The 26,382-nt window shown below is 44.8% G+C and overlaps 2 protein-coding genes across 4 annotated transcripts in view; one reads left to right on the forward strand and one right to left on the reverse strand.

Moving 5' to 3' along the window:
- Window positions 1-14,738, forward strand: part of ZSWIM8 (zinc finger SWIM-type containing 8) — a 54,393-nt gene extending 39,655 nt beyond the window's left edge. The window contains exons 14-26 of one of the 2 annotated variants that reach the window (XM_066554716.1): window positions 323-421; window positions 1,315-1,439; window positions 2,665-2,896; window positions 3,156-3,311; window positions 4,239-4,461; window positions 4,644-4,933; window positions 5,680-5,903; window positions 6,190-6,672; window positions 7,265-7,433; window positions 9,706-9,879; window positions 11,291-11,410; window positions 12,343-12,521; window positions 13,723-14,738. In XM_066554716.1, the coding sequence (XP_066410813.1) occupies window positions 323-421; window positions 1,315-1,439; window positions 2,665-2,896; window positions 3,156-3,311; window positions 4,239-4,461; window positions 4,644-4,933; window positions 5,680-5,903; window positions 6,190-6,672; window positions 7,265-7,433; window positions 9,706-9,879; window positions 11,291-11,410; window positions 12,343-12,521; window positions 13,723-13,926 (2,678 nt within the window). In that variant the 3' untranslated portion in view covers window positions 13,927-14,738. The remainder of the gene's footprint in view (window positions 1-322; window positions 422-1,314; window positions 1,440-2,664; window positions 2,897-3,155; window positions 3,312-4,238; window positions 4,462-4,643; window positions 4,934-5,679; window positions 5,904-6,189; window positions 6,673-7,264; window positions 7,434-9,705; window positions 9,880-11,290; window positions 11,411-12,342; window positions 12,522-13,722) is intronic. The other variant, XM_066554717.1, reaches the window with a different exon arrangement.
- Window positions 14,739-20,276: 5,538 nt separating this feature from the next.
- Window positions 20,277-26,382, reverse strand: part of NDST2 (N-deacetylase and N-sulfotransferase 2) — a 123,605-nt gene continuing 117,499 nt past the window's right edge. For both annotated transcript variants that reach the window (XM_066554594.1, XM_066554595.1), the window contains 5 exons: window positions 25,642-25,816; window positions 25,243-25,413; window positions 23,803-23,912; window positions 22,200-22,302; window positions 20,277-22,048 (listed from right to left, as the gene is read on the reverse strand). In XM_066554594.1, coding sequence (XP_066410691.1) covers window positions 21,923-22,048; window positions 22,200-22,302; window positions 23,803-23,912; window positions 25,243-25,413; window positions 25,642-25,816 — 685 coding nt within the window. In that variant the 3' untranslated portion in view covers window positions 20,277-21,922. The remainder of the gene's footprint in view (window positions 22,049-22,199; window positions 22,303-23,802; window positions 23,913-25,242; window positions 25,414-25,641; window positions 25,817-26,382) is intronic.

The raw sequence follows: 26,382 nt of genomic DNA on the forward strand, positions 1-26,382 counted from the left end.
TTGTAAAATAGTTATAAATTACTGATTTTGCTGCTTTTACTCTGGTTATATTTTGAGGAATCTAATACAAATCTAGAATATAATAAGAACACAGCAACCTGGGATTAGAAGACTGACTTGGCAGTATACTGGTTTTGAGCCTTCTGAGCTTAGAGAGAGAAATGGGAAGAAAACCTTGTAAGGTGTAGTGATCTTGAAGCTGGTATGAGGCTAAGAATAGGACCACAGGAAGCTATGAAAATTCAGAAAGCTCTCAGAAATGTCTTTTGCTTTGAAGCCTTAGCTTTGAAAGATGAACACTAATTCTATTGTCTTCTTTCAGTGGTTTCTCCTACAGGCTCTAGACCCCCAAGCCGTAATTGGAATAATGAAATGCCTGGAGATGAAGAGCTTGGTTTTGAGGCAGCTGTTGCTGCTCTTGGTAAGAATCTTTTACAAGGAAAGTCTGCCTTCATCCATGTTCTGCATGCTTTCCCATTTTGAATGGTGAGAGTGAGTAGTTCATTCCAGTTTGGTGCAGAAATAGAAGTGTTTGCAGAGTTTGACAGAACCAGGTGCAGCATTCTACATGCCAGGGTTGAGGTATCATTGCAAAGCTGTGAAAAAACGGAAGGAGAATATGGGATGAGAGCTCAGTATTTAGGCAGTAACATGAATTTTAGCTTTCTGCTTGCTCTTTTGTCAGGAAATATGTATTGCCTGGACTTCAATGGAAATGGACAGTTTCAGAGGCAATCACGACAAAAGGCAATAATTTTTGAAGAGATTAGACAATGATAGCAAAAGATTAGCAGAAGTACTCTCAAGTATTATCATTCAGGATCTTAGCATAGTAGTGAATTCTTGCCTCATTTGCTTCAACAACAAAGCAGTGATTATATACATGTTATGTTGACAGTACTGTATGTGTGTTTTAAAGCAGTATGCAAAAAGAAATTGAATGGATTAGACAAAACCTGGTGTTTGTTGCCTCATCTCTGAAAGAAGATGAGTTTTTTATGGTGTTGGAATGCTGGCTTGTAGCATCTGCAGAAACCAAAAGGTGTGTTTCAAGATAGGGTTATAGGCTTGCCTGGACTCTTCCTGTAGCTTTTTAGTATCTGGTTGTTCTGACAGTTGTGGCCAACTTAGTATTCTAGGGACAGATTGCAGCTTCTGTTTATTCATGGCCTCTTTTTGAAGCTAACAGAAAAAATCTTTTTTTGCCTGTAACAGTGAGGCTATTAAAACAGTCTGAAGTTTAGACAGCTCTCAGGATGTAGTGTAGTCCCATGAGCTCACTTGTCTCTTCATGCTCTCTTTTATGGGCTGCAGGTATGAAAACAACTGTCAGTGAAGCAGAACATCCTCTGTTGTGTGAAGGCACACGAAGGGAGAAAGGGGATCTGGCACTAGCCCTGATGATCACTTACAAGGATGATCAGTCTAAGCTGAAGAAGGTGAGTTTCCCTTTGAAAGGGGAGAGAAGGAAGGTTTGGGTTTTGATGGATTTGATAGTTTTGCCAGTGAGTGTAAGTTGCTGTGTCACATACTGATGTTTTACAAGCTATGTTGTGGTATTTATATTCATCCACTGCTGCAAAACCTGATTGTATGGAGCGTGTTGCCCTGGGAGAGGCATTCTTTCCATAGGTTTCTTAAGATCCAGTCAGGACATGTGTTGTCACTGCTTTTATTGCTAAGACAAGTCCACTCCTAAGGGTTTTTGGTGTGCAGTCTGTGTGTGGTCTGGGAATTGCATATGTTTTGCTGCAGGGATATTGGCTTGCAGAACAGTATAGCTAGCAAAAGCTCTGTTTCTTAACCTCTCACCTCTTTGATATACTAGTTCATTACACCTGTCTTAATTTCCTATGTAAAAGAGAGAGACTAAAACTCTGCCTGTCCACCCCAAAGGAAGAAAAAAATTTGAAAACTGCTGAAGCTTCAGAAAAGGTTTTATTAATCTTTTATATTCAGAAATCCTCCTACACAGCAAGAACTACATTATTAGTGTCTTTTTGTCTCCTAAAAGAGAAGCATTTTTGCTATACTCTTCTCCAGGGAATAACAGGGACACTGTGATATCAATCATCTGTGCATAAATGATCTGTCAGACTTGTGGTGTTGATTAAATATGGAGAACAAACAGTAGAAGTGGACAAACCCTTAGAATGTGGTGATGCATTGTTCCCCAATTACATTATAAATTATGACAAGAAAATGTTGCTATAGGCCAGTATAAAGCAGTTTCTCTAGTGGCTTTGCCCGTTTCTCAGTAATGTATGACAGGATTTTCTGAATGGTGAGCGTGGAATTTTTCTGACTTAAACAACATTTGACAGAACTAAATTTAGAATTCTCCATTCTGTCCTTGCTATACCAGAATTGCTTATTTTTTGTGAGTTTTGGGTGCTTTTCAAGTAAAGCCAGTGGCTGTTTCAAGTGAAAATGTGGTATTACTGAGTCTTTCCTTCCTCAAGCAATGCAGAGCACATGGCTCTCAACTGTGCATTGCATTGCTCTTTGGTGCAGGAAGATGATGCATATTTTCTTTTTTTCTCCAACAAATAAAATTTGTTGTCCACCAGGAAGTTGATTTGATATTTTACCTCTTTATCTTAGTGTAATGCCTGGTCTCTTACCCGTCTGCTGAGTGCCTTTTTTTTTCCCTTGTTGTTGAAGATTTTAGACAAACTCCTGGACAGAGAAAGTCAAACTCACAAACCACAGACGCTGAGCTCCTTCTACTCATCCAGCAAGCCTGCAGTGGCCAACCAAAAATCTCCTTCCAAACATGCTGCCCAGTCTGCTGCAGCTATCCAGCAGCTTCCAGGGACTTCTGTCACTCAGCAAGCTGCTGTAAGCACTGCAGTCCAGAGCAGTCCTGAGAACTTTGTGGAGAAGAGTACACAGGGTAAGAAGTGGTTTGTAACAGCTATCCTAAAATTTTCCACAGTTACAGCCTATTTTCCAAATCTTGAGTGAAGTGTTCTTGGCCTAGTGTCAGGTGATCTGCTTTATAACTGAAAGAAAACTGACATAATCCTGCTCATAAATATAATTAATTTCATAAAAATCCTTTATCTGTTGATACTTGTATCTTTTAAATGGCCATGTCTGATTTTAGAGATACAGAAACAAGATGGTGTTGACGTTGTCCCTGTTCTGTTTAGCAGAGAGCTCTCAGAGGTCCCCCTGTGAGCCAGCTGCAGAGGCCACTGTTTTGAAACAGGAGGGGAAGGTCCCCAGTCGCCTGGCCCTTGGAAACCGAGGTGGATACAATGGGAGATGCTGGGGCTCACCTGTCAGGCAGAAGAAGAAACACACAGGTGGGAATGGACTAGCTCATACAGCACCTAGTGCTTCCTTAGGCAGTCTGCTGGGAGAAGGGCTTTTTACAAGGACATGTAGTGATATGACAAAGGATAACAGCTTTAAGCTGAAAGCTGGGAGATATAGATTGGACATTAGGAAGAAGGTCTTTATTGTAAGGGTAGTGAGGCTCTGAACAGGTTGTACAGAGAAGTGGTGGATGCCCCATCCCTGGGAGTTCAAGACCAGGTTGGATGGGACTGAACAAACTGTTCTATGATTCTGGGATTTTACTTGTCAGCCTTTCCTGTACAACAGAAGCAGCTGAGTATCTCTGAGGTGTTTGACATGGACAAATAAGATTTGCTCCATAAATTTCCTGCCTTTCTTGCACCAGTTATGTTCTGTGTGATGGATTAGATACCCAGAGCTGAATGACTGCTGACTCTAGAAGTGCAGCACTGTGCTCCTGGATCCAGAAATAAATTCAGAGAAGCTGCTGCCTCTCTACACTTCTCTTGGGAAGGGTATAAGTTAGAGGCAGAGGATGTGAAGGTTGGGCAGCATGTATCTGAAGGGTTTTCTTCCTATTTGTATAATCTGTGGAACTTGACTAAGTACATTTGCTTCTTGTTATCATACTCTGCCACAAAACTTGGCAGGTGGAGTGAGGGGCTGTGATGGTGTGAAGGGGGAAATAAAAATGCCTTGTTCTTGGACTCTTCTGCATTTTAATCCAAGAATTACAAAATGTCACTGATGTCTTTGGCCAAATTGATTTGATTTAACCTCTCTCAATTTACAATGAATGCCTGTCAGCCCTAAGGCAGTCACTGACACAACTGATCTTAGCTGGTACTGCAGGTGATATGGTTCAGAGTTTACCTTCCTGCATTGCATTTACCAGCCCTGGTGACATTTCTGTTTTGGTTCTGGTGTTGTAGGCATGGCTAGTATTGACAGCAGTGCTCCTGAAACCACTTCTGACAGTTCTCCAACACTCAGTCGGCGTCCTCTACGTGGGGGCTGGGCAACAACATCCTGGGGCAGAGGACAGGACAGTGACAGCATCAGCAGTTCTTCAAGTGATTCACTGGGATCTTCCTCTTCCAGTGGCAGTAGGAGAGCAAGTGGGGGAGCCCGTGCAAAGACTGTGGAAGTTGGCAGGTAATGAATAATACCAATGCACAGAGGCAACCTATAGGCCTGATGATGGGGACATGCCATGCGTGCATCAGGAAATACTTTATGGGGAAAATTTGCTGTGTTTCCTCTAGACCCCAAAGACAGGAGCTCCAGCTGGCAAACTTGGGGTACTTATGTGAAAGATTCTTCTGTCTTTCTTCTAGGTATAAAGGGAGGCGGCTGGAGAGCCATGCTCCTCATGTCCCAAACCAGCCCTCAGAGGCAGCTGCTCACTTCTACTTTGAATTGGCTAAGACAGTCCTTATCAAAGCAGGTGGAAACAGCAGTACCTCTATCTTCACCCACCCTTCCTCCAGCGGTGGGCACCAGGGACCACACCGCAACCTTCACCTCTGCGCCTTTGAGATTGGGCTGTATGCACTAGGGCTGCACAACTTCGTGTCTCCCAACTGGCTCTCTCGAACTTACTCCTCACATGTCTCCTGGATCACAGGTTACAGCAAAGCTTTTTTGGGAGGATGACTTTTGGGCAGGAAGTGGGGTAGGGGAGCAAGCTTGTTCTTGAGAATGGTGATACTGATGTGCTGTAGGAGCCATGTGAGCAGCTCACACAGCTGCAGTAGTTACTGATCAGCATTGATTTGCACAGTGGTGGTTACTTTGGCCTGGAAAGTTCTTGTGACCTCTTTCTTGTTTGAACTGCAAAATGCTTCAGTCTAAAAAGCCCACTTCTCATACAGAGACTGGTCTTTACCTCTCCTTCAGAAGTGTGCTGAAGAGACAGACATGTGTCAAGTCTGAACATGCTCTCTGGCAGTGTTCAGTTCTCACTGTCCACTTCCTTTTGATTGCAACCATACCTACTACCTATCCATATGGCTTTTAGAGGCCTAAAAAATACACTTTCAAAAATTCATGTTTTCCTGATGTGAATTACTAGACTGGCAGTCCAGACTGGTTTGTGGGTACGAAAATCAGCTATAGCAAGTACTTTTGCTATTTCCAATGCATTTTAGCTTAAGTAATGGTGTCCTCACTCACCACTTGCTCATTGAGGGCTCTTGTTTGTCCTGTGTTTTGGGAAGAGGCACCTAAATTTGATGTGAACCTTAATGGAAGCAACTGGGTTGTGTCACTGCTGCTGAAGGAAGTGAAGAATGAAGCTGCTGTTGAAAGAAAGCTGACTAACTGTGCTGGGCAATACAGTGTTGTGAGAGTCTCTCTCACTCTTCTTCTTAGGGCAGGCCATGGAGATTGGTAGTGCAGCCTTGAACATCTTAGTGGAGTGTTGGGATGGACATCTAACTCCCCCAGAGGTGGCATCATTGGCAGACAGAGCTTCACGGGCCAGAGACTCCAACATGGTGCGGGCAGCTGCTGAACTGGCACTCAGCTGCCTGCCTCATGCCCATGCCCTGAACCCAAACGAGATCCAGAGGGCTCTGGTGCAGTGTAAGGAACAGGTGAGCATCATATGGCAGCTGCTAGTGGAGGCTGTTTTCTAGTATCGAGGATGTGCTGTTGTTACCTGTGGGGTTGGCTCCTTTGCTACTGCCCAGCCTTAATCCCAGTTCTCTGGATTTCTTATGTTTCATGAATAACACTGGTTATTCTGCTGCATAGCATCTGGCTGGTCCCCATAATATTAGTCATTTTAGCGGGCCTTGTACTTCTCCCCTCTTGTAGTTTTTCCTTCTTGTGTTTCTCATTTTACATTCTTAACTTCTTCTTTTGTTTCACTGCTCCCAGGACAACCTGATGCTGGAAAAGGCCTGCATGGCAGTAGAAGAGGCAGCTAAAGGAGGTGGTGTGTACCCAGAAGTCCTGTTTGAAGTAGCTCATCAGTGGTACTGGCTTTATGAACAGACTGTTGGTGGGACCCCAGCCCAGAGAGAAGGTGCCACTGGCTGCAGTGCCGGTGGCGCGCGGGCCGTGTCCGAAGCAGCACGTGGCCTGGCAGACAGCCGGGTGACCTCAGAGCCAACCACGGTGACAGTGGCAGCTGCAGTAACTGCAGCAGCAACTGTCATGCCAGTGATCTCTGTGGGGTCGACCATGTACCAGCAGCACACGGTGGCAGGGCCAGCAATGGCACATACACACACGCAGGGTCTCCACCCTTACACCACCCTTCAGACTCACATCCCCTGTAACCCCCAGTATATCGGACACACCATCCAGCACATGCCGCGCCCAGCAGTCTTCCCGGTCCCTGGCTCGGCGTATCCCCAGGTGAGTTTTGGCTGTGCCTTGTTCATTTACTGTGACCTTGTGGGGCTGCTTCTGGGGGAGTATGTTGGAGCGGGGAGAGCATGGGGCTCAGAACTGTCATGGCTTGAGATCAGGTCTCTCTTTCTGCTCTCACTTGCCAGTTGGTGACACTTACTCTGGCCCTCCAGCTCAGCATTTGCACAGTAAGGAGCCTTTTGTGGCTGTGTTTAAAGTCTCAAGAGAATGTAAAATATCATACATCAGTAGTTCCTAATTTCTGTTGCTCTGTAGTTTCTCAGAAGGCACTGGACAGAAAGCCTGTTTTCTTGAGAGCTTGCAGGCTAAACAGAGACTATGCTGGGAAAGCCAAATAAAGGTTATTTTTACCTTTGCCTATTTTTGAAGGTCTTGGAGTGGTTTTCTGCAAAATGATTAGGTTTTTAAAAGGAGGAGGAGCAAGCAGATGTAATGCTCATGTGGTGTGAGTTTCCTCCTTTGCTTCCTTCAGACTGGACTTTTAAAGCTCTGGGGCTTGTGTGGGGACATGATGTTTTGAATTACTTGTAAGTGGTGAGGTGAAGCAGACACGGCTGTTCTGTACCTTCTGTTGCAGGGTGTCCACCCAGCATTCATAGGGGCGCAGTACCCTTACTCAGTGACTGCACCGTCCCTGGCAGCTACAGCAGTGTCCTTCCCTGGCGTGCCCGTCCCCTCCATGACTCAGATCGCTGTGCATCCCTATCACAGTGAGACGGGACTGTCGCTGTCTTCCAATGTAGCGCGTAAGTTACACCTCTGGGCTGGGGAGCACAGGTTTCTTTACTGTCTCTTAACTCTTCACCAGTGAGGTCCTGTTCCTCATTGATTACAAGTGGAACAAGGGTTCTTGCACTGGAACGTTCTGGCCCAATGAATGCCATTTTAAAGGTGCGCATGCTCAGGGGTACTGGGATTCCCAAGGGGACCTGATACAGCTGGCAGAGAGAAACTTCTGTTCAGCTGAATTTCCAGTATGAGATTGTTTTGACCTCAAGACTAAATCATGTTTGGAGCCCTTGTGGTCTTTCTGACTTCTTTCTAACCGGTAAAAGCTTAATTCCTGCTCTCCTTGGGCAAGGTGAGCATGGATGACCTTGAGCAAACTCATGTAATTCTGTTGGGTCAGGTGAAGAGAGTGTAGGAAGCAGGCAGACTTCTGCTACAGAAGCACTACTAAATGTCTTTTCCTGCCTCAAAGGGTTGGAGGCAGCCAGTGCCCAAATGTGGAACTATCAGAGATGATGGATGTTTTGTCAAGAGTCATGTCAATAGCATTTGGAATGGGTGCTCATGTGTTGTGCTAGGGCTCAAGTGATGGTGAAAATCCATGAAGTAGCATGTAGCACTGGGACAACAGATGTTGACTGGATTGTGGACATGCTGTCATTGCCATGGAGTTCGGCACCAGTGGGTCGTGCTTGACCCCAATCTCTGCTAATCCATCATTGCAGAGGCTGTAATATTTCTCTGCTTTCAGTGTGTTGCAACTCACCAGGTGCTGGAAGACTGGTATGTGAAAAATACTGAAGAGTTGTGTTGGTCTCCTTCATATTCAGAGTATAAGTAGAATAATTTTAGTTATTTTTTATCCCGTATTTTGATGCTAAAAAGCTACCACAAAAGCAAATAAAACAGTCTTGAAGGCCTTAGGATCTGATAGCTGCCAGCCTTGAGCACAATCTGATGCTGTGACTTTTCATTGTGAAAAACCATTTCAGTACTCCTCCAAAGAGCTATGAATCTTCCAGAAGTGCTAATTCATCCTAGAATGCTTTAAATACCAAAAGGAGAAAACAACCCCACCATTTCCAGTTGCCATTGTTTACAGCTTCCATAAACTTATTTTCAGTTCTTACAATACTGTTTCACTGTTCCTCAAGTACAGAATCATGTGGTGAGGCCTGAGCTCTGGCAATAATTTACCTCATTCTTATGGGTTATTCTCCTTGGCCAGACTTCAAACACAGTATGAATTTTGCTGTGCTTTGTGCGTTGTTTGGCACCCTGTGTCTCCTTGGTTGAGGAGGTTAGACAGGTCTTTCCTGGGAGACACATTGTTCTCAGGTATTCAACTGTTCACTAGCAAACATGGAGGGGGAAATTAAAAGGAACTTAGAGCATTGCTCAAGCTGGTGTAGTAGCATCACAGAGAAACTGTGAAATAAGGGCAACAGTTTGCACACACCTAATGGCATCTGTGCTCTGGAGTTCTCAAGCAAACCTTGCTTTTTACTCTTTGTACCTTTCTTGAGAGGGACAGGTAAATTTGAGTCTTGTAAGAGTGTAGCTTAGTGACTCAGTGTTTACTGCTGTCCGTACAAGTTTAGGTGGTACAATGAAATGGATTTGCATTTGAAACCTTTCATTTCCCTTGAGCTTGCTTATACTAGTTAAGTGTCTGAAGGTGACAACTTCTCAAGTCTCCCTGCTGTTTTTACTGTTGGTACATGCTGCCAGTGTGTGCAGTGACTGTTCTTTCCAGGGATGATTGGAGGTCAGCCTCCAGTGATGGCCTTCCTGAATGCAGTGACAGCTGTCATACAGCCCAAGTGGAAGAAATCTTGCATTGTCGGACTTGATCTTTGAGTGACTTAATTCTGTTCCTGCTCAGTAATGGTCCTAGCAGTTTCTCATCAGGTGTAGACATACACATGATTGTTTCCTTGGACAAGAAATCAGAACCAACTATTTTATTTAATGATAGCAAATGCATTCAAATCAACATACACGTCTACAAGTAAAACATGGATTTTGTGCATGTTCACGAGATACTGCAGAAGAAATGGACACACATGTTACTGACCCTGTCAGGCCCACCTTGCAAACAGAATAGGGCTTTTCCTGGCCCATTGTATTTCAGTTGTAAGCCTGTGGGTTTTGATTGCTTTATTGTTCTGTTTAGGGGAATATAACCCTACACTGGCAGGGGGCAGTCAGGTGAAGGAGATGATGTCCCAAGTAAACCTTCCTTTAGGCTGGTGCTGGGTCCTAATGCTGCTGTTTTGCTCTCTTCAGTAGGCAGTGTCCATGCAGGATCAACGTTCCCAGCGATTCAGGGTGCTTCCTTGACAACTCTGTCCTCACAGCCCACCTCCCTCGTTACGGGGGGTTTTCCTGCCGAGGATGAGCAGCACAGTCAGCCTGTGAGCCCCCAGGGTCTGCACTACCTCCACTCTGCATACCGAGTTGGTAAGGATGGCCAAGTGGGTTTCTGTAGTCCCCTTGAGAGGGATTCAGGGCAAGGCTGCAGGTTTTCACTGTCAATTTGGCAGTTGGCTACTGCACCTGTTGGGGGTGAATGCACCTGAGGGACATGGGAAAAGCAAGTTGATGATCAGATGTGGAGTCTAAAAGTGAAGGCAAAGCATTGTAAGATTGAACAATTGCTTTTCAGGACCATCAGAGCAGAAAAGAAAGCTAAGTGGGTTAGAGCTGGGAAGAGTCTTGCCTTTCAGCAGATGTAGAAAGGAGCCTGAGTAGGCCTCCAAGGATGTGACTGTGCAAGTTGTGATTATATGATAAAATGATATTTGGCTCCTGCTGCTCATGGATGGGGAGGGCACACCTCTAGTTTAATGCCAGCTGAGTCTTCAGATGCACAAAGGAAGTGCCCTGTGCCTCTCCAGTTATTTGTTGAAGATAGATGCAGGAGGAACTTATATGTAGTGAAGAGTGGGTATGTAATTAGCATTGCTTTCCCAGTCACACTGGTTATGAGAAAATAAGAGAGTCTGCCTGAATTGCCATTGGTACAAGGATAGCAGTCTTATGGTTTGGGATGAAGCTTAGATTGCAGTAAGCTACTGTACTAGTAAGTAGTAAGCTACTTGTACGTACTCATGGTTCAACCCAGTGGATGCTTGATGTAGGATAAAGAAGCCTCTAAAATAAGCAAAGGAAGAGAAACAGCAGGAAAATGGAAGGAAAGCTTGACTTTTTTGTTGAAAGCCAGAATAGGGAGTACTTGTTAGCTGGAAAGGTGTGCAGGTGTCTTTTAAAATATCAGTGGTACATGGCATGCCATGAAAGGTGTTTAATAACCTGAATAAGAGAGAGGCACAGGCAGGGAAGATGGTCTGGAAGATCAGAACGTGGCACATATTGGTATTTGAATACTGTTGAAATAGGTAGATTTGTCTGAAGAACTGTAATGGCATAAGTGAAATGTTTGCAGATTGGCAATACTGCAGCTCAGTGGTGGCCTGTTGTCTTTGCTGCAGAGCAGGTTGGTTTGGGTAGCTTCTCTGTTGCAAAATTTAGATCAAAAGCTTTGCTTTCAGGACATCTCTTGTAGTGCAGCCTTTGGGGCTCTCTTGCTTGACGCTGCTGTGGGTGCTTGAGTGCCTCTTTGCAGCTCTGGTGAGGGGTGACGGCTGTGCAGGTTTCCCAGCTTGAAGCAGCAGATCCAGATGTTCTTGCAGATAGTTCCTGTGCTGGCAGGCTCCAAGGTTGCCCTTTTGTTTCTGTCTGGACTCTGCAGCTGTGGAATTTTCTGTTGGTGAGGGGCAGGCCAGTCAGGTTGTGTTGCAGTGAGTGAAATGCTAGACTCAGCCTTACTGGGCAGAAGTGCTGCTTGACTGTGGCTGCCCCTTTCTCACAGGGATGCTGGCTCTGGAGATGCTTGGCCGAAGAGCTCACAACGACCATCCCAACAACTTCTCCCGCAGCCCGCCCTACACTGAGGATGTAAAATGGCTGCTTGGGTTAGCTGCAAAGTTAGGTAAGGCTCAGAGCAGTACTTAACAGAAATCCACTTGCTGGGATTTGGGCCATGGTGGGAAAAAGCTCTTGGAGCGAAGCCTCAAAGATTGGGTGAGCCTGATAGCAGTGCCATTCCTGAGAGAAGATCCCTCCTGCTCTTTCATCCCGTCATTTGTCCCATTTTTGGGTTCTGTAGGCATGCTGTTGAATTTTGAGTCACTGGATGAAGTACATGAGATTGGACAGGGTTCAGAGCTTGTATCTCTTCCATTCTATAATATTGATTCTTTCTCTTCCATTTGCACTGTATTGTAGGTATTCCTCTTACGTATATTTATACCTTCTGTGAAGATTTTTATATAGCAATAGGTGCTCAAAACATCTATTTTTGGGGGGTTGCTTGTTTTTACTTCCGTTTTGCTCTTGGATCTTTTTTGTCAGCTCACTTTCTAAATGCTTTCATAAGCAGTAAGCTAAAAAAATCTTAACCAACAGCCTGTTTAGTGGGACAGCTTCTGCTGCTCCTGCTGGCAGAGCTCCACCGTAGGAAGTGGTGGGGAAGCTTGACTTATGTCTACAGCCTCCTTAAAGCCTGAGTGCTGAGGCATCTGGGTGCTTCCTTGATGGGCAGTCAGGAAACAATGGAGAAGGTAGTGTGTTATCCTTGTATTTCTAGTAACTTTGCTACATTAATTTCCTTTCATATCTCCTTTAAAGAAAAGTGAATTTGGAAACACCAGTAACTGAGGTGGTACCTGGTCTCTCCTCAGACCTGATGGGTATAGCAGAATCTTCTCTGTCCCATGAGTCTGCTAGACTGTCTCCCCCAAGCCTGCTGGAGGATGCAGTACTGTGAGAAGAAGGTGCTCCAGATCCAGGTTCTTGCTGTGAAGTGTGATTTCTTGTGTGTCTGTTACCTTAGCACTGTTGTTCTGACTTCCTCCTGTGCAGGTGTAAACTACGTGCATCAGTTTTGCGTTGGTGCTGCCAAGGGGGTGCTGAGCCCTTTTGTGCTTCAGGAGATCATCATGGAAGCTCTACAGAGGCTCAACCCTGCGCATGTGCACAACCACCTGCGCACCCCAGCCTTCCACCAGCTGGTGCAGAGGTGCCAGCAGGCCTATATGCAGGTAAAGTGTGGCTTATCTTCCTGCCTGTCAGAGCTGCCAGGCCATTGCCTGCCTTGGAGGTGCTGCCTTTGTGTGCATGTGTGCAGAGGGGAAGGGGCCTTGGGCACTGGGAGCTGAAGTGGTCCATTCCTGATGCATCCTTCTCCCTCAGCAGGGACTGGAATAGGCATCACCTGCCTGTATGGGGGCTGCATGCAAAGGATCTCACTGTACTGCTTCTGCCAAGGCCTTCCACCTCCTGTGCTCTTCCATGAAGGCTGGGGTGGTTGTGTTCTTCCTCACTCTGAATGCTATGTGTACCTTTTAATTTCTGAACTTTCTTTATGTTTTCAAGCCTCATGTCCACCCCGTCCCTAGCCCATCCTTTTTACTTTCTTGTTAGCAGTAGCCTGTTTTCCCCTTCTCATGAAGGGGAAAACCATTGGCTGTCTGGTGTGCCAGTGCTGACACCAACAGTGGAAATAGCTTGGTTAGCTACCAGCACAGATATCCCTCTCAGGCTTTGTTGAAACCAGTGTTTCAGTGAGCCAGCTGGAATATAAAAGCTGCCTGCTCTTTAAAACAGTGCAGTCAGGACACATCATATATACCTTCTTCTTGAATAAACGACCAAAGGGTGATTCTGTAGCCATATTGTCAAGGTTGGATTAGCTATTCTATCATCCTAGATGGTATTTTTGAGACATGACAGCTTCTTCATTTGGCCTTGAAAGCTAAGCCTGCTGGCTTGGGGCCTTGTTTGAGAAGCTGATAGAAGTGACAGTGTTAAGCCTAGAGATATTTTGTAGCAATTTAGTGTAAACTTAACTCAGCCCATGTCCCTTAGCAAAGAGATGTGCAGTGACCAGGCTGGGTGTAACCTGCAGAATGAAAGGTTGTAAGGGTTGGATATTGGTGTGATGGAATATTACCTGGGCCTTTAGTGCTGTACTATGGCTCAATACAGTGCTCATGACATAGAGGACACTTGCTGATGCTGCATTTTGGTGCTCTGAGGGAGCACTGCCCTTGGGTGTGCTGGGGTGTAGGATACAGCACTGCTGCCTTTGAGGTACTCTTCTCTGTCAGAGTTGCCAGTCTTGGACCACTGGTGGGTAACAGGACCATGTGACCTATTGCTCTGGGAGCTCAATCTTGTGAGTGTCACCAGCAGGAGGGCGGTGAGCAAATGCCTTAAGGCTCTTTCCCTTTTCCCATCCAGTACATCCATCATCGGCTGATCCATCTCACTCCAGCTGACTACGATGACTTTGTGAATGCCATCCGCAGCGCCAGAAGCGCCTTCTGCCTGACTCCCATGGGCATGATGCAGTTTAATGATATTCTCCAGAACCTAAAGCGCAGCAAGCAGACAAAGGAGCTGTGGCAAAGGGTCTCTCTGGAAATGACCACCTTCTCACCATGACATCAGGTGGAGCTCCACGGACACACAACCCTTTGCCCAACATAGTTTTAGTTCCATTTACACCATCCTTCCTTCTGGTGTCTTTTTTATTTTAGTTTTAACTTGTTGGAAGCCACTGATCTGATGTATTTATACCATGACATTCCTCTCCAGCACTGTTGCGTGTTGGCGCTCTGCTTTGCTCGCTCTTCCTCCTCCTTCTCAGGGGGCTGCAGGCTTGAGAAGCATCAGGAAATGAGAAGGAAGTTGAGCTGGCTGCCCTGTGTAGTCACTGCTTTTCTCCCTGAGCCCTGGAGGCTGTCCTGCGAGCAGTTTGCAGTGTGATTGCGCACATGTTAGAGGGGTTGGGGATTCTGTCTGAAATATTTATTTTAGCATTTATAAATATGTAAACTTTTTTTTTTGTATGGGCTTCTCTTACTCCACACACCATCTCCTTTTGGAGAGTGGCTGGAACTGCTGTGCACAGCGAGTGCTTCCTCCATCCCTTTCAGCAACTCCTGGTGAGAGAAGCTGATACTAGAGTAGCAGGGCCAGGGCCACCTCTGCAGCTTTCTGCAGCAGCTGAGGACAGAGGCTGGAGCTCGGGCAGTGAGTCCTTGACTGCACTGAGCTGCCTGGAGACTGCCAGGAGTGCTTGAGCTCTTTCTCAGGAGCGTCCCTCACTGGGCACTGCTGGCTCATAGAATGTTTTGATCCTGGTTGTTCCAAGTTGTACAATCCTGTTTCTTTTGGCTGGGGTATTACTCTCCTGTAATCACTTTCTTATCCCTCGTCTCTTCTCGTTTCCTGATTAAACACTTGTTTTCTTAGACTGACTCTCTCTTCTCTCTGCTATGATGTTGGCAGTCTGAAGGAGCTGGCCAGCTGTGTGTCAGTGGGAGTTCCTATGAGCCCTGGTAGGTGGCTGCTGTGCTCTGGAGAGCAGCAGTCCAGCACAACATGGGGCCCAAAGGTTTCTTGCCTGGTACTGCTCTGACAATGACCTGCCTCTGCAGAGGCTGAGCTACATGTTTGATGGGTGTTGGGAGAGTTGGTGGTAAGTCTGGGATGTTCTTCCTACAGTTCTGTCAGTCACTGGCTTCCTTTTCTAGCCTTGATACTGTGTGATAATGCAGAGCCTTGTATTTCCCAAGTATTGTGTAGAACACCAGCTGCTCCCATGTATTGGTGGTATGAGAGGTATGTGGTGGACTGTAAAAGGTATCTAGTAGGGATGGCATTACAGAAAATTAAGTTTAGATAGCTTAAGTGTATAAGCACATAGCTTTCAGGGCTTTTAAAAGTGGAAGTTAGATGACTTATGGATGTTAAAAATCCCATTTCTCAGCAGTAATGTATTTTGCTTCTTACTTGGGTTTAGCCAATGAGTTTTAATTTTTGCAAGTTAGAAATATGTACCTGTTTGATATTTTCAATGATGCTCTTAAAGAATAAAGTAAATCATAGGCACAGGGCAAAAGAGATGAACAGGCTCTTTTGGTTTGGCTTTGTGTAGTGCACAGGCCAGAGAGTATAGCTTACTTTCTCTACTTCTGATTGTGCAACAGTAACTATTTAAAGATCTCCTTATAGCTCCTTGTGTTCCTCCATAAGGTGTCTAGTTACATGCTAACTAGAAATGCAGATGGTGATAATAATGGGTTAGGTTCTGTGGTTTTTAAACTGAAGTCTGTGTTGATTATGAGCTGCCTGTTATTTTGCAAAACTTCTGGATCTGACTGGAGAGCACAGCCTGATGATGTGTGGAAGGTTTGGGTTCCTAGAACACTTTCTGTGCTCTGGTGCTTGCAGGTTCAGAACTGTGAAAGGAGCATAGAGAAAAATGAGTTGTCTAATATTTCTAATGCTATAGGGGAAAATCTGTGGAAGAGAAGGGAGCATGTTTTAGAAGGAAAGAAGCAGAAGGGAAATGGTAAAAGCTGAATATTAAGTATCAGGAGCAGAAGTGATCTGTAGCATTAAGAATTTGGATTGAACAGGGAAATGAAACGTCAGAGCCTCATCTGTAATGTTGATTGGAAAAATACACTTGACCCTGAGCAGGTGTTTTCAGACCACTGTGTCTGGTAATATGTTGTTGTTCCTGAGCCAAGTCCCATGAAATATATCTGAGCAAGGACAGAAGAAAGTAAGGAAAGGGATGATGATGTTTTTTACTGCCATGTGGCTGTGAGGTTATTGAGGTATTTTTCCTTCATAAGAGATGGGGTGAGTCCTGATGGCCCCACAAGCATTCATTTCCTGTTAAAAAAAAAAATTATTACCCACTGTAGTCTTGTTAGTCACTATTCCAGGAGTGGGGAAAAATATACAAAATATTCAGGCTTAGAAATTCTGAAAAGACATTTCAGCAGAAGACCTGTAAAAGGCAACTGAAATTTCCTTTGACTTTTAACATGCGTTTTTTCACTTGGAATAAATGTTCTCCAGGACTTTGCCAGCAGCACATGAAGTGTCTCTATCTCTGGACATGTTCATCTATTACCATCTTTCTTGCCTGTGAAAATTTTCTTTTGGAGGCATTTTCCAGGAATATGAGTTAATAGAACAGTGTTTGCCTTTGAACTTCAGTGTCTTTACAGCCCATGAACAAGGTGAGTTTGAGCTGTCCTGTAATGAAATGACATTCCTGGCAACAGGTATGGCTGTAATTAGCTGAAAAATCCCCCTGTCTACTTTTTCTTTACAGTCCTTACAATTTATTTGGGATTTTTATTTTGGTTTTTGGGGAGTCTGTTCAGAACTAGTCTTCTGGAGAGTTGTTGAAACTAGTTTTAAACTTTTTTTTGCTTGGGTTTGGTTTTTATCAAGCCTGGAACTGTGGTATTTTGGAGCAGAATACAGCTTTTACTTCCCCAGCTTATTTAGCACCAGCTTGGCTATTGCTACACAGTGCTGGAGTGCTCTGTGGAACCTTGGAAACTTCAGTCAGTGGAGATGGGGTAAACATTGAAGTTCCCATGAAGTTCTTCACCACCTCTTGGTCAAAGTTGTCAGCTGTAACAACATGGCATAAATTTAGACCAGTTTTCTATAAGAGGCAGAAAAGTTGTATTTTTCTTTCCTAGACATTAAGAGACGGGCAGGATATAAAAATGAATTTTTCAGGATGTAACTGGGAAGAGAATGTGCCAAAAGAGATGTATGTTCTCACAATGGTCTGCTACCACTGACTTTTTTTTTTTTTTTTTTTTTTTTAAACTGAGGTGCAGAAAGTAAAAGGTTGGGCCATCAGGACTTCTCAGCATCTGCTCACCATGACTGTTGCAGGAGTTTTCTTTTAAACCCTTTTAAGCCATAGACTGAATGGCTCTCAACTAGTTTATTTAAAATACTTTGTGTTTTCTCTTTCTGTGCCTGAATTTGCCATTGACATGATTATGGTGAAGGCAGGATCTTCTGGTTGGTGGTTTGTTTTTTTTTAAACTGCCTCCCCCTCACTATCTCCTTGCCCCCAGAATTATTCAAATGTGGCTTTTGAACTCATTCCTGCTTCCTGTTTCCATTTTAAGGGTATTTGCACTTGGGGCAGGTTGGTGGAGGCACCTCTCCCAAAGTAGCATTAATTTGTGGAAGCTGCAAGTGCAGCTGGGGCTGTTCTGGATGAGGATTTTTATTTGAGCTGAGGATTTGTGAGTGCTCTCCCTGAGGGCACCATGCAGATGAACTGTGTGTGCTGTCAGGAGCTGCCATTACTGAGTAGTGTTTCTGCTTCTTGTAAAGACTGATTGTGCTCTCTAAACAAGTGACCTTTTATCTTGAGGGCATTGTCTGCTCCCAGTTACAGTATTCATAACTACTCAGTGCTGTCCAGGCTGCACTGCACAATTCCTTTTTTGCCATGAAGGAGTTGTGAGTTTTGGGGGGAAAATGGTGGAAATGCATTAAATCCAGTACATATCTGTATATGTATGTAGCATGCATTGTAAACAGGGACTGGGTCCCTGACATTTCCTTCCATGTCCTGCTTGCATTGCCTCATTTAAGTCAGCCAAGAACTTTTTCCTCTAAGTGCTGAAAAGCACCTTTTGCAGTGACCTGGGGCGTTATGGCCCAGCCTGATTTATGATCCTGTCACTGTAAGTGACATGGAACCACGAGCTGGATTCTGACTGTGCGAGGGCGTCACCACTACGGACCTGCTGGTTTACAAGCATTGTGGGGAGATGTGAGAGCTGACAAAGCTATGGAGATGAGAAAGGTGAGAAACCAAGTCTTGGAAGAAAGCCCCTTTTTAAAGCTAATAATAGATTCTTTATTTCCACATAGAATAGTGGAGATGAGTGTCAGGAATACTTTTTGTAGCAAAACAGTCTGCTAAGTGTTTCAGAGGTGAATATTACTTGGTTTGTTGTGTTTTTTAATCCCTACAAGCCTTTAAGAAAAAAAGGAACAAACAAACAGATAAATGGAGAGAAGGTACGAGTGTTCCATCTATGTTCTGCTATGTGATGGGGGATGGGATTCCTGGGTTGAGGCAGCCTGAAAACACTTGTATGTGTTGGCTGCTACTGTGGTGATGTCTTGTGTGCACCATGTCAGCCAGGAGTCCCTCACGATTCAGCATTGTTTGATTCAGTTGGCATGTTCAGACCTGTTTATCATTACTTTCCTGGCCATATTACTACTGATACAGCAAAATGATCAGCAAGGAATCAAAGGATTTTCTTTCCAACTGCATGCATTTTCTTTCCAACATCAGGAAGCGGTTGATCAAATGGCTTGTTAGATTCCTGTGTGTCATTCTGACTTCCAGGAGCTGCAGGATTCTGTCAGGAATATTTGTCTTTGCAGTGCTGTCATCCAATGAAAATTGCAATTTTCAGTGATCAGCTTTTTGTGTAGAATTGATACATGCTGCCACCTACAGAGAAATTCTCCAGTTCCTTTACAAGGTCTTCACCCTATACCTGAAATTCATACCAGGGCTCCCTGAACGTTGTGCTGACTAGAAAGAGACAGCAGACAACTTTTAAGTATCTTCCTGATTGAATTCCTGAGGTGGTTGGCCAGCACAAGCTCCAAAGAGTTTCCTAGTGTTGTTTTGCCAGTTCTCACCTCCCATGCACTTGGCTGTAAGAATTACGTGGCCTTCTGCTTCCTGGGCCAAATTACTCCTTTTTAAATGGGAGTTGCATCAGACTAAAGAAGTTTAATACATTACCAAAAAAACCCTTAAGGTCCTGTCTTGTGCTTATTATTTTCCTTTGCCTTAGCGGTGAACTGGTTACCATGAACTTCTATGCAGCAGTGAGGCAAGAAGGTGAGGTTTGTTTCTGCTATGGAAGGGGATGATCTGCAATGTTTTAGTGTCAAATGGGTCAGTATCTAGTACCCAGTCTCTCTCACTAAAAAAGAGGGGGTTTGTTGGCTTTTTGCTATCACAGAGCTTCTGATATTATACATGCTTCTCTTAGGAGGCAGTGTTTGATTCCACAGCTTTGAAGCGATGACTGGAAGGCAGGTAGCTTCTGCATCCATGTGCTGTCAGAGAAAGGTAGCAGATTGGAAAACAGCTTTTCATCAGGTAAGGATGTCCTGTAGTTGGAGCTGACCACAGCAGGTGCTTGTCTGTCATTAGCATAAGCAGTAAGAACTAGTGCAGTACGGAAATTAAGCAACCAGGGGAGGAAAGAAATAGATAATGAGACTCCACAGTTGCCATTTGCTGCCTTGAGTGACAGTCTATTACCAGTAAAGTAACACTGACTTACTGAGCCCCTCCCAACATTTATTCCTCAGACCACATTTATTTTTACTGGGCCTCTCCTCAGAGATGTACCATACTCTGAGGTAAAGCATGAAGTGATTGTGTGACAACCTATAATGAATTAAGAGCAGGATAACGTTTAAGGGAGCAGCACAATCATTGGTCCTGGATCCTCCACCTCCTGTGGCAGCATGTGAAAATGCCTTGCTGCTGCCAGGGTTATTTGTGACGTGTCTGGTGGAAGGAAAGCTGTAGGACTGTTTTACAATGCTCTCACAAGCTTGACTATTCAAACAATGTTTTCCTTCCAGTTTTTACTGTGAGGGCTGCTGTGCCAGGCACACTTGGACAGGAGCTACAGAGCCAAGCTCTGCTGTGGCAGGCACAGCAGCTGGAAACAACTGCAGTAGCCAGGAATGGCCCCAACGTCACCACTACTACAAACCAGTGAGAATGAGTCTCAAACTCCAGCCTGGCTGCAAGTAGCACACTGCTTGTACCTTGTTTCAAATGTAAGTTAAACACCACTGTTGCCCTTCCAAATATCAGGCCTAAGGCCTGGAGGAGGAGTTCCAGTTTTTCTTACCCTTGTAGCAGCTTAGGGTCCATGACACCACTCCAAATCATCACAAAGAAGAAAAATAAGTAGTACATTTATTGAATCTCCACTTACTACTACTTCTAGTCTTTATTGAGACACATGTGCTCAGCTTCGAGAGCCAAGAATTTCTTCATTATCATTCAATGTGAATGATGCTATACATGAATCAAGTGCAGGAAGTTGGGCTTTTCTCTCTAACAGGAATGAGAGAGGGGTTTCTAGTCTTTCCATCAGTTTTTTGGCTGCACAAAATAACCCTTTCCTCGGGCACATGAAATAAAATACTATATTGCATTCTATATACATTTACATACATCGGTAAATGCACCATTCATTCAGAAATACACAATACCTAAGGCTCAATGGAAAAGGTCAGTTGAAGCAACTTCTCTGTCGATGAGAGAGAACTGGCTTGTGACAGTTGTGGAAGTTTCCATGACTTGTTCATGTGGATCCTGCCCCACTGCAGAACTCTCCAAGGCTCACCTGTGCCTGGGAAGGAGGGCTCAAAGAAAATATGTACAACCATGATGGAGGATTTCCTCTGAGAATAATTATCCAGTAACTGCAGGAGGAAAAGTACCTTTGTGTACTTTGCAGAAGTAGAAGCCCCTTTTAGGCATAGGAAACCACTTCTGGTGCAAAGCTGTCCCTTTGTAGTTGACAATACTTACTTTTAACTGGTTTTTTTCCTTTTTTCCTTGGACTCTTGGCGTGCAAGAAGATTTAAACAGTGTTAGCAACTGGACTATGTGATAGGGATGCTGGAACTGTTGGAAAGGGATTTGTTTTTTAAGCTGATCAGACATGGGGAACTGAATTGCCTGTTTTCAGCTGTAACATCAGCCATATTTTACAATACCTGAGCTTTGCCTCCCCCTGCTGCTGGGCTGCACTTACACCTCCCAAGTGCTCTACAGGGACATTACTGCTCCTTGGTTATCTTTTGAAACGTCTTAAGTCCCTGCAGAGAAATACTTGCCATGTTGCCACATGTGACAAACCTTTTCTCTAAGATCACAAAGCAATTCATTGACCAGAGTCAGCAGACAGTGTATCCCACCCCAAGCCCTGCAGATAAGGAGGGACAAGGTTACCTGTCTGTGCCTGTCCCCGCAGGTGCAGTCCCCACCATCCCCACACAGCTGCACTGTAAGCAATGGGCACGGGCAGGAACAGGGCGTTCTTGGGCCTCGCTGTGCCACATACACTACGGGTAAAAGCTGGGCTTCACTGCACTGGATTCCCCTTTTATTAGGCTGCTGCTCTTTTCTCAGCAGTGGGCTCACTTGTCTCCCTTCTTCAGCCTTTACTTCTGGGCTCAGAGGAGTAACACATTAACTCCAGCTCGTGCCTGTTTCATAGACTGAGAAAAGTAATTTAAAAATACACCAAGTGTTAACTCTGCTTTCTCCCCTGCTCTAAGTAGGGCAGGCATTTCAAATCCTTCCTGTAAGTAAAAGCCGAATTGCAGTAGCACACCATTAATACTTCAAGAATGTGACTTGCACTCTATGCCCCAAGGCAGTGGCAGGGCAGCAGCCCTTTCCAAGGGTGGGGCAAGGCTCCACATGCACATTCTCTGCTCCTTTGTCCAGTTGTTTTGGCTTGACAGGAGATGGCATCATAGCACATGTTGGAGCACCACACATGCCAATGGCACTGGGGCCAGGGAGTCCCTCTCAGCTCCAGCTGGAGTTTTGCAGTTCCTCTCGGAGCCAGGTAGGAAGGGGCTGCCCCAGTCTGTTCATCAGCTTGGATAATTCAATGTTGTGCTCCCGGTAGAAGTCTCTTAGAAAGAGCCGTGACTGTGGAAAGAACAGACACATGAGCATGAAAGATGTTACCCTCAACACATGCTCCACAGGTCATCTAGGACAGAGGGTAGGAAAATGCATGTGGGTTTGCTGGGATGTTTCTACTTCTCTTGTTGTCAAGAGATTTGAGACAGCTACTCACCAAGGAATCCATATCAGGGTATTTCCTTCCTTTACTCTTTCCTAGGCATTTAGTCTTTCCTCCATCTAGCAGCTGGCACCAAAATCCTTTTGCTTCATCAAATCTGAAAAAGACATTTATCTTTGAAAGATTCAGCCACATACCCAATTAGCAGCAGCAGCAATTAAGTAACTCCATAGTTATTTCCTATTTCAGTGCTTTACCTATTTATTTTGTGATATTGGTTCCTTGGATTTTTTAGCACTGGACTACTTTGACAAGAAATCTATTACAAACATGGTGGTTTCAGCTTTGTGCAAATTTCAGCTGTACCATGGTTACACAATTTGTCTGTTTAGCTGGGGGGAAAGATAATAATCAGTTTTTTGGTGTATGTAAATTCTTTTAAATCTCCTCACTATAGGAGAGTATTAGAGAATCCCCTGACTGTTTATTAAGAGTCAAGTGTTTCTTTTCTTGCTAAAACACAGGCATGAGGCAATGCTGGGAACCATGTCTGGATCTGGCCTGGTCTGTCCCTTCAGCTGGCCAAAGGTGAGCTTGAGGTTTGAGCAGGTCCCTTGAAGAAATTGGAGGCAAGCTGACAAATCCCATCTATTTTCTGACCCTGGCTGAGGGGTAGTGGCAGTACCTCTACCATAGATACTCCATTCACCATTGGCACATGTGCTGCAGCAAGTGAAGCTTTCAAGTAACCTGACATTTCTCTGAATCTGTTCACCCCTGAGGAGCTCTGTGCCACCCCTTTGGAAACAGCTGTAGGGGGAGGGAGAACTGAATTAGTTGTCCTCTCTTTACTGTGAAAGGAAAGGGCAATTGTTCTGTGTCTGCATGCATGCATCCCCACCCACCATCCTCAGCTGGCATAGGCTGTGACAGCAGATAAAATGTGATAACAGTTTTCAGCTGCAAAGAACAATATTCAGCATCATCAGTGGGCTTGCACAGTTTCCACTGAACAGTTCCACTGAACTGGTATGGCCACAGTACACCTTCAACAGCATTTAATCTATTCAGATTAACTGTACATGCAGTGTGGGCAAGATCACAGTCACAGCTCAGGAACACCCTGTAACTGTAGCAGTGAGGTGGTGCCTCTGCTAACGCTCCCTCAGACAGCTCTGGGCACCTGTCAAATCCACATCATCTCTAATAACAGACTCTTTACCTCAAAACTGTGCAGTGCAGCCCTAATCTCCATCTGGGTGAAGATATGAGCAGATTGTCACACATTTTTTATCATACCTCTTCTACTTTTTGTCAAATACATGTATGTATAACACAAAGCATAAGGAGTGCTAATAATTCCAGCACCTTTTCTGAAACACAAAGACCAGCTGGAAAAAATATAGTTACTGCTGTGAACAACTTCATTCTTCTCCAAGACAGTGTCAGAACCCCGTCCTTCCCCTATAATTTCAGGAAACACCAAGGTGTGATTTCAGTCTCCACAAAGCATCTCGTGCTATCTGAATCTAATTTTAGGGTTAGGCATTAACTGTGAAACCTTGGCAGATCTTGTGATCAGAGACAAGAAGTATTCTTTTAATCATGGGCTTCCTGGCTGAGAAAGCATTCTCCCAAAAGGGAGCTATTTCCCTACCTGAGGGCCTGGGTGTAGTTGAAGAGCGGCGTAACTCCCAAGAACTTCTGGATGTTGTCCATTACAGAGGCAGGGTTGTGTCTCAGCTCCTGACCATCCACAATGAGAAGCTGAAAAGAGAACAGTTGCCTTAGCTTCTGCCAGCTTGTGCTGACTGACACCTGTGAGCTTCCTCCATCTCCAACTGCCCTGGCCTGTGAGTACAGGCAGCCAAAATCTGTCTGTTCTAGAACAACACAGTGGGGATGTGGCCCATTTGTCACCAGAGATAGAGAAGTTGTGATATGGGCCACATGACAGGCTTTGCTTAATAAAGTTGTCTTTGACCAAATGCCCTGTAACTAAGGCCCCGAAGCAGCGTGTACAGATTGTCTCTGGAAACCCTTTTTTTTTGGATGTCAGCAGCCATTGTGCTAGGTATTCTCCTGTTACATGTCTCACAGACAATGAACAACATTTGTGCTAATAAATTATCTACTCCAAAGAACAGAATGGAGCAACAGTCACACGAACTAAAGACTGACCTGCAGTAAGAACAAGGAGGGGGGTGTTTGGCTCCATCATTCCTCAAGCAATAACCTCCAGGAATAGTAAGGCAATGAGATACAAGCCTAAGAATGCTTTGCCATCTCTCTTTTAGTCTTGACACATCTGTCATGTACAGTTCAGGCTCTGCTGCTTTGGCAGAGAATAAGAGACCAAATGGACATTATAACCCTCTGCTGGACTACAGACTGTCTGAAGAATAACCCCAGCAGCAGAAAGAACTTGACAAAACATCTGACTCACAGTAATCGCATATATATATATATATATAATATATATATATATATATACACAAAGATAGGTAGATAGATAGATAATCTTAGACAGTTTAGAAATGTCTTCAGAATTTAGAGACCAAAATAGTCTACACTGTCTATTCACTTGCATTTTTGAAAATTTATACACAAAACACTAAATCCTGACATCTCTGCAGTGAACTTTCCCTTCAGCAGACAGCTAAAGGCTTCACAACATGGGAACTAGCAAGATGCAGAGTCCATGAGCCTCTCTGTAAAGCAACAAAACCACAGCAAGTGGCTGAAGACCTTCTGGGTCTGAAGAAGGTCCCTGGACTGCAGACTGCCAAGATGAAAGGAAGGGAGTGCTAACACTGCTGTTCTTGCTGAAATTCCCAGTACTGTGGAGCATTCTAGGAGATCACAGTATCCTCATGCAGTCATTTTCTTTTACAAATACAATAAAGTGCAAAATTGGAGTATTCAAGCCTAATTTCTTACTCACTCATAACAGGAGAAAGGAAGTAGTGGCTTTTGTTCCAAAAGACAAGAAAGAAGGTAAAACTAAAATGATGGGGGGCGCACATGCTCCTGAATCAGTTTGTTCCCCTTTCTTCTACACTAAACCTGCAGGGGGCTCCACAGGCAGCTCTCCTACCTGCCCAGAGGGATAGTAGGTCAGCCAGCGCTCCAGGTGGGTGGAATACCAGCCGGGGAACAGGCATCGGCTCTGCAGGGTGCGCAGCTCCTGCGGGGCCTGGGCTTTCGCAGAGATCACTTGGTAGAAGGTGTAATTGAGTGCCACAGGGTCATGGTGAGCACGCTGGTGCTGAAAAACACAAGCTGGATTCAGGAGCAGGAACACGATTCCGCCTTAAGCTTCTCAGTGCAGATCCCAATGACTCAGCACAGCCACCCATCAATGCCTCTGTATGTCAATGTGTCCACACCCTGCAGGGAACCTGCCTCCTCTAGGGAAGCACATCCGTGGGCTTTCTACCTCCCCCACTGAAATATCTCTGTGGCTGTTAATCCCCAGCCAGCGCAGGGAAGTTACCTGATACCACGAATAGGCTCGGTCAGCAGGGTTGATCAGAACAGTGATGATTTTGGCTCGAGGCAGCAGGGCTGCACCACGTTTTGGTACCACCTCTGTGTCAAAGTAATTGGCACTCTTCTCAAACATGAAGTCTGTGCTGGCATTGGAGGGAATGGGAAAGAATTCCATGTACCTGCCAAACAGAAGGGATGCTGGTGAGCAGCAATGGCCCAATAAGAAAAGGCAGAGCCCCACGATGCCCTTACTCCTCTTCAACAGACACAGCTGCAGCAAAGGCGTGACTCAAAAAGGGGTGGTGGCATATGACAAAGAAAGTTGAGAAATTATACAAAGGTAAGGAAGTATTTTGCTGAGAGTGTGTTCCCCGAGTCCCTGGGCAGTGGAAGGAAAAACCTGAGGGTAAGGTCCCAGTTGCAAGCTTTAGCTGGAAAGACATTTTGTCCAAGAGTAAGGTCAGAATCATGTGCCTGCCTTGTTACCAATCACTTACTTAAACCTGTCTAAAGCATTTATCTCTTTGTACCTCAATCCATAGCTGAGGGGCAGGGTAAAGATCTCTGCCTTGCCTCACAGGAGCTTGTTGAATAAGTAACATGGAAACTGTAAGGTATTTGATTAATAAGAGGGTAAGGTGAGCTGGGGACTGTGAAGCACTGGAAGGCTGATCTATGCTCAAATCTAAGCTGTGCAACAAACGCAAATTCCGTGTTAAATACAAAGATTCTCCCCTTGCATGTG

The sequence above is a fragment of the Molothrus aeneus genome, chromosome 8 (genome assembly GCF_037042795.1).
Source record: "Molothrus aeneus isolate 106 chromosome 8, BPBGC_Maene_1.0, whole genome shotgun sequence".
NCBI classification, from domain to species: domain Eukaryota; kingdom Metazoa; phylum Chordata; class Aves; order Passeriformes; family Icteridae; genus Molothrus; species Molothrus aeneus.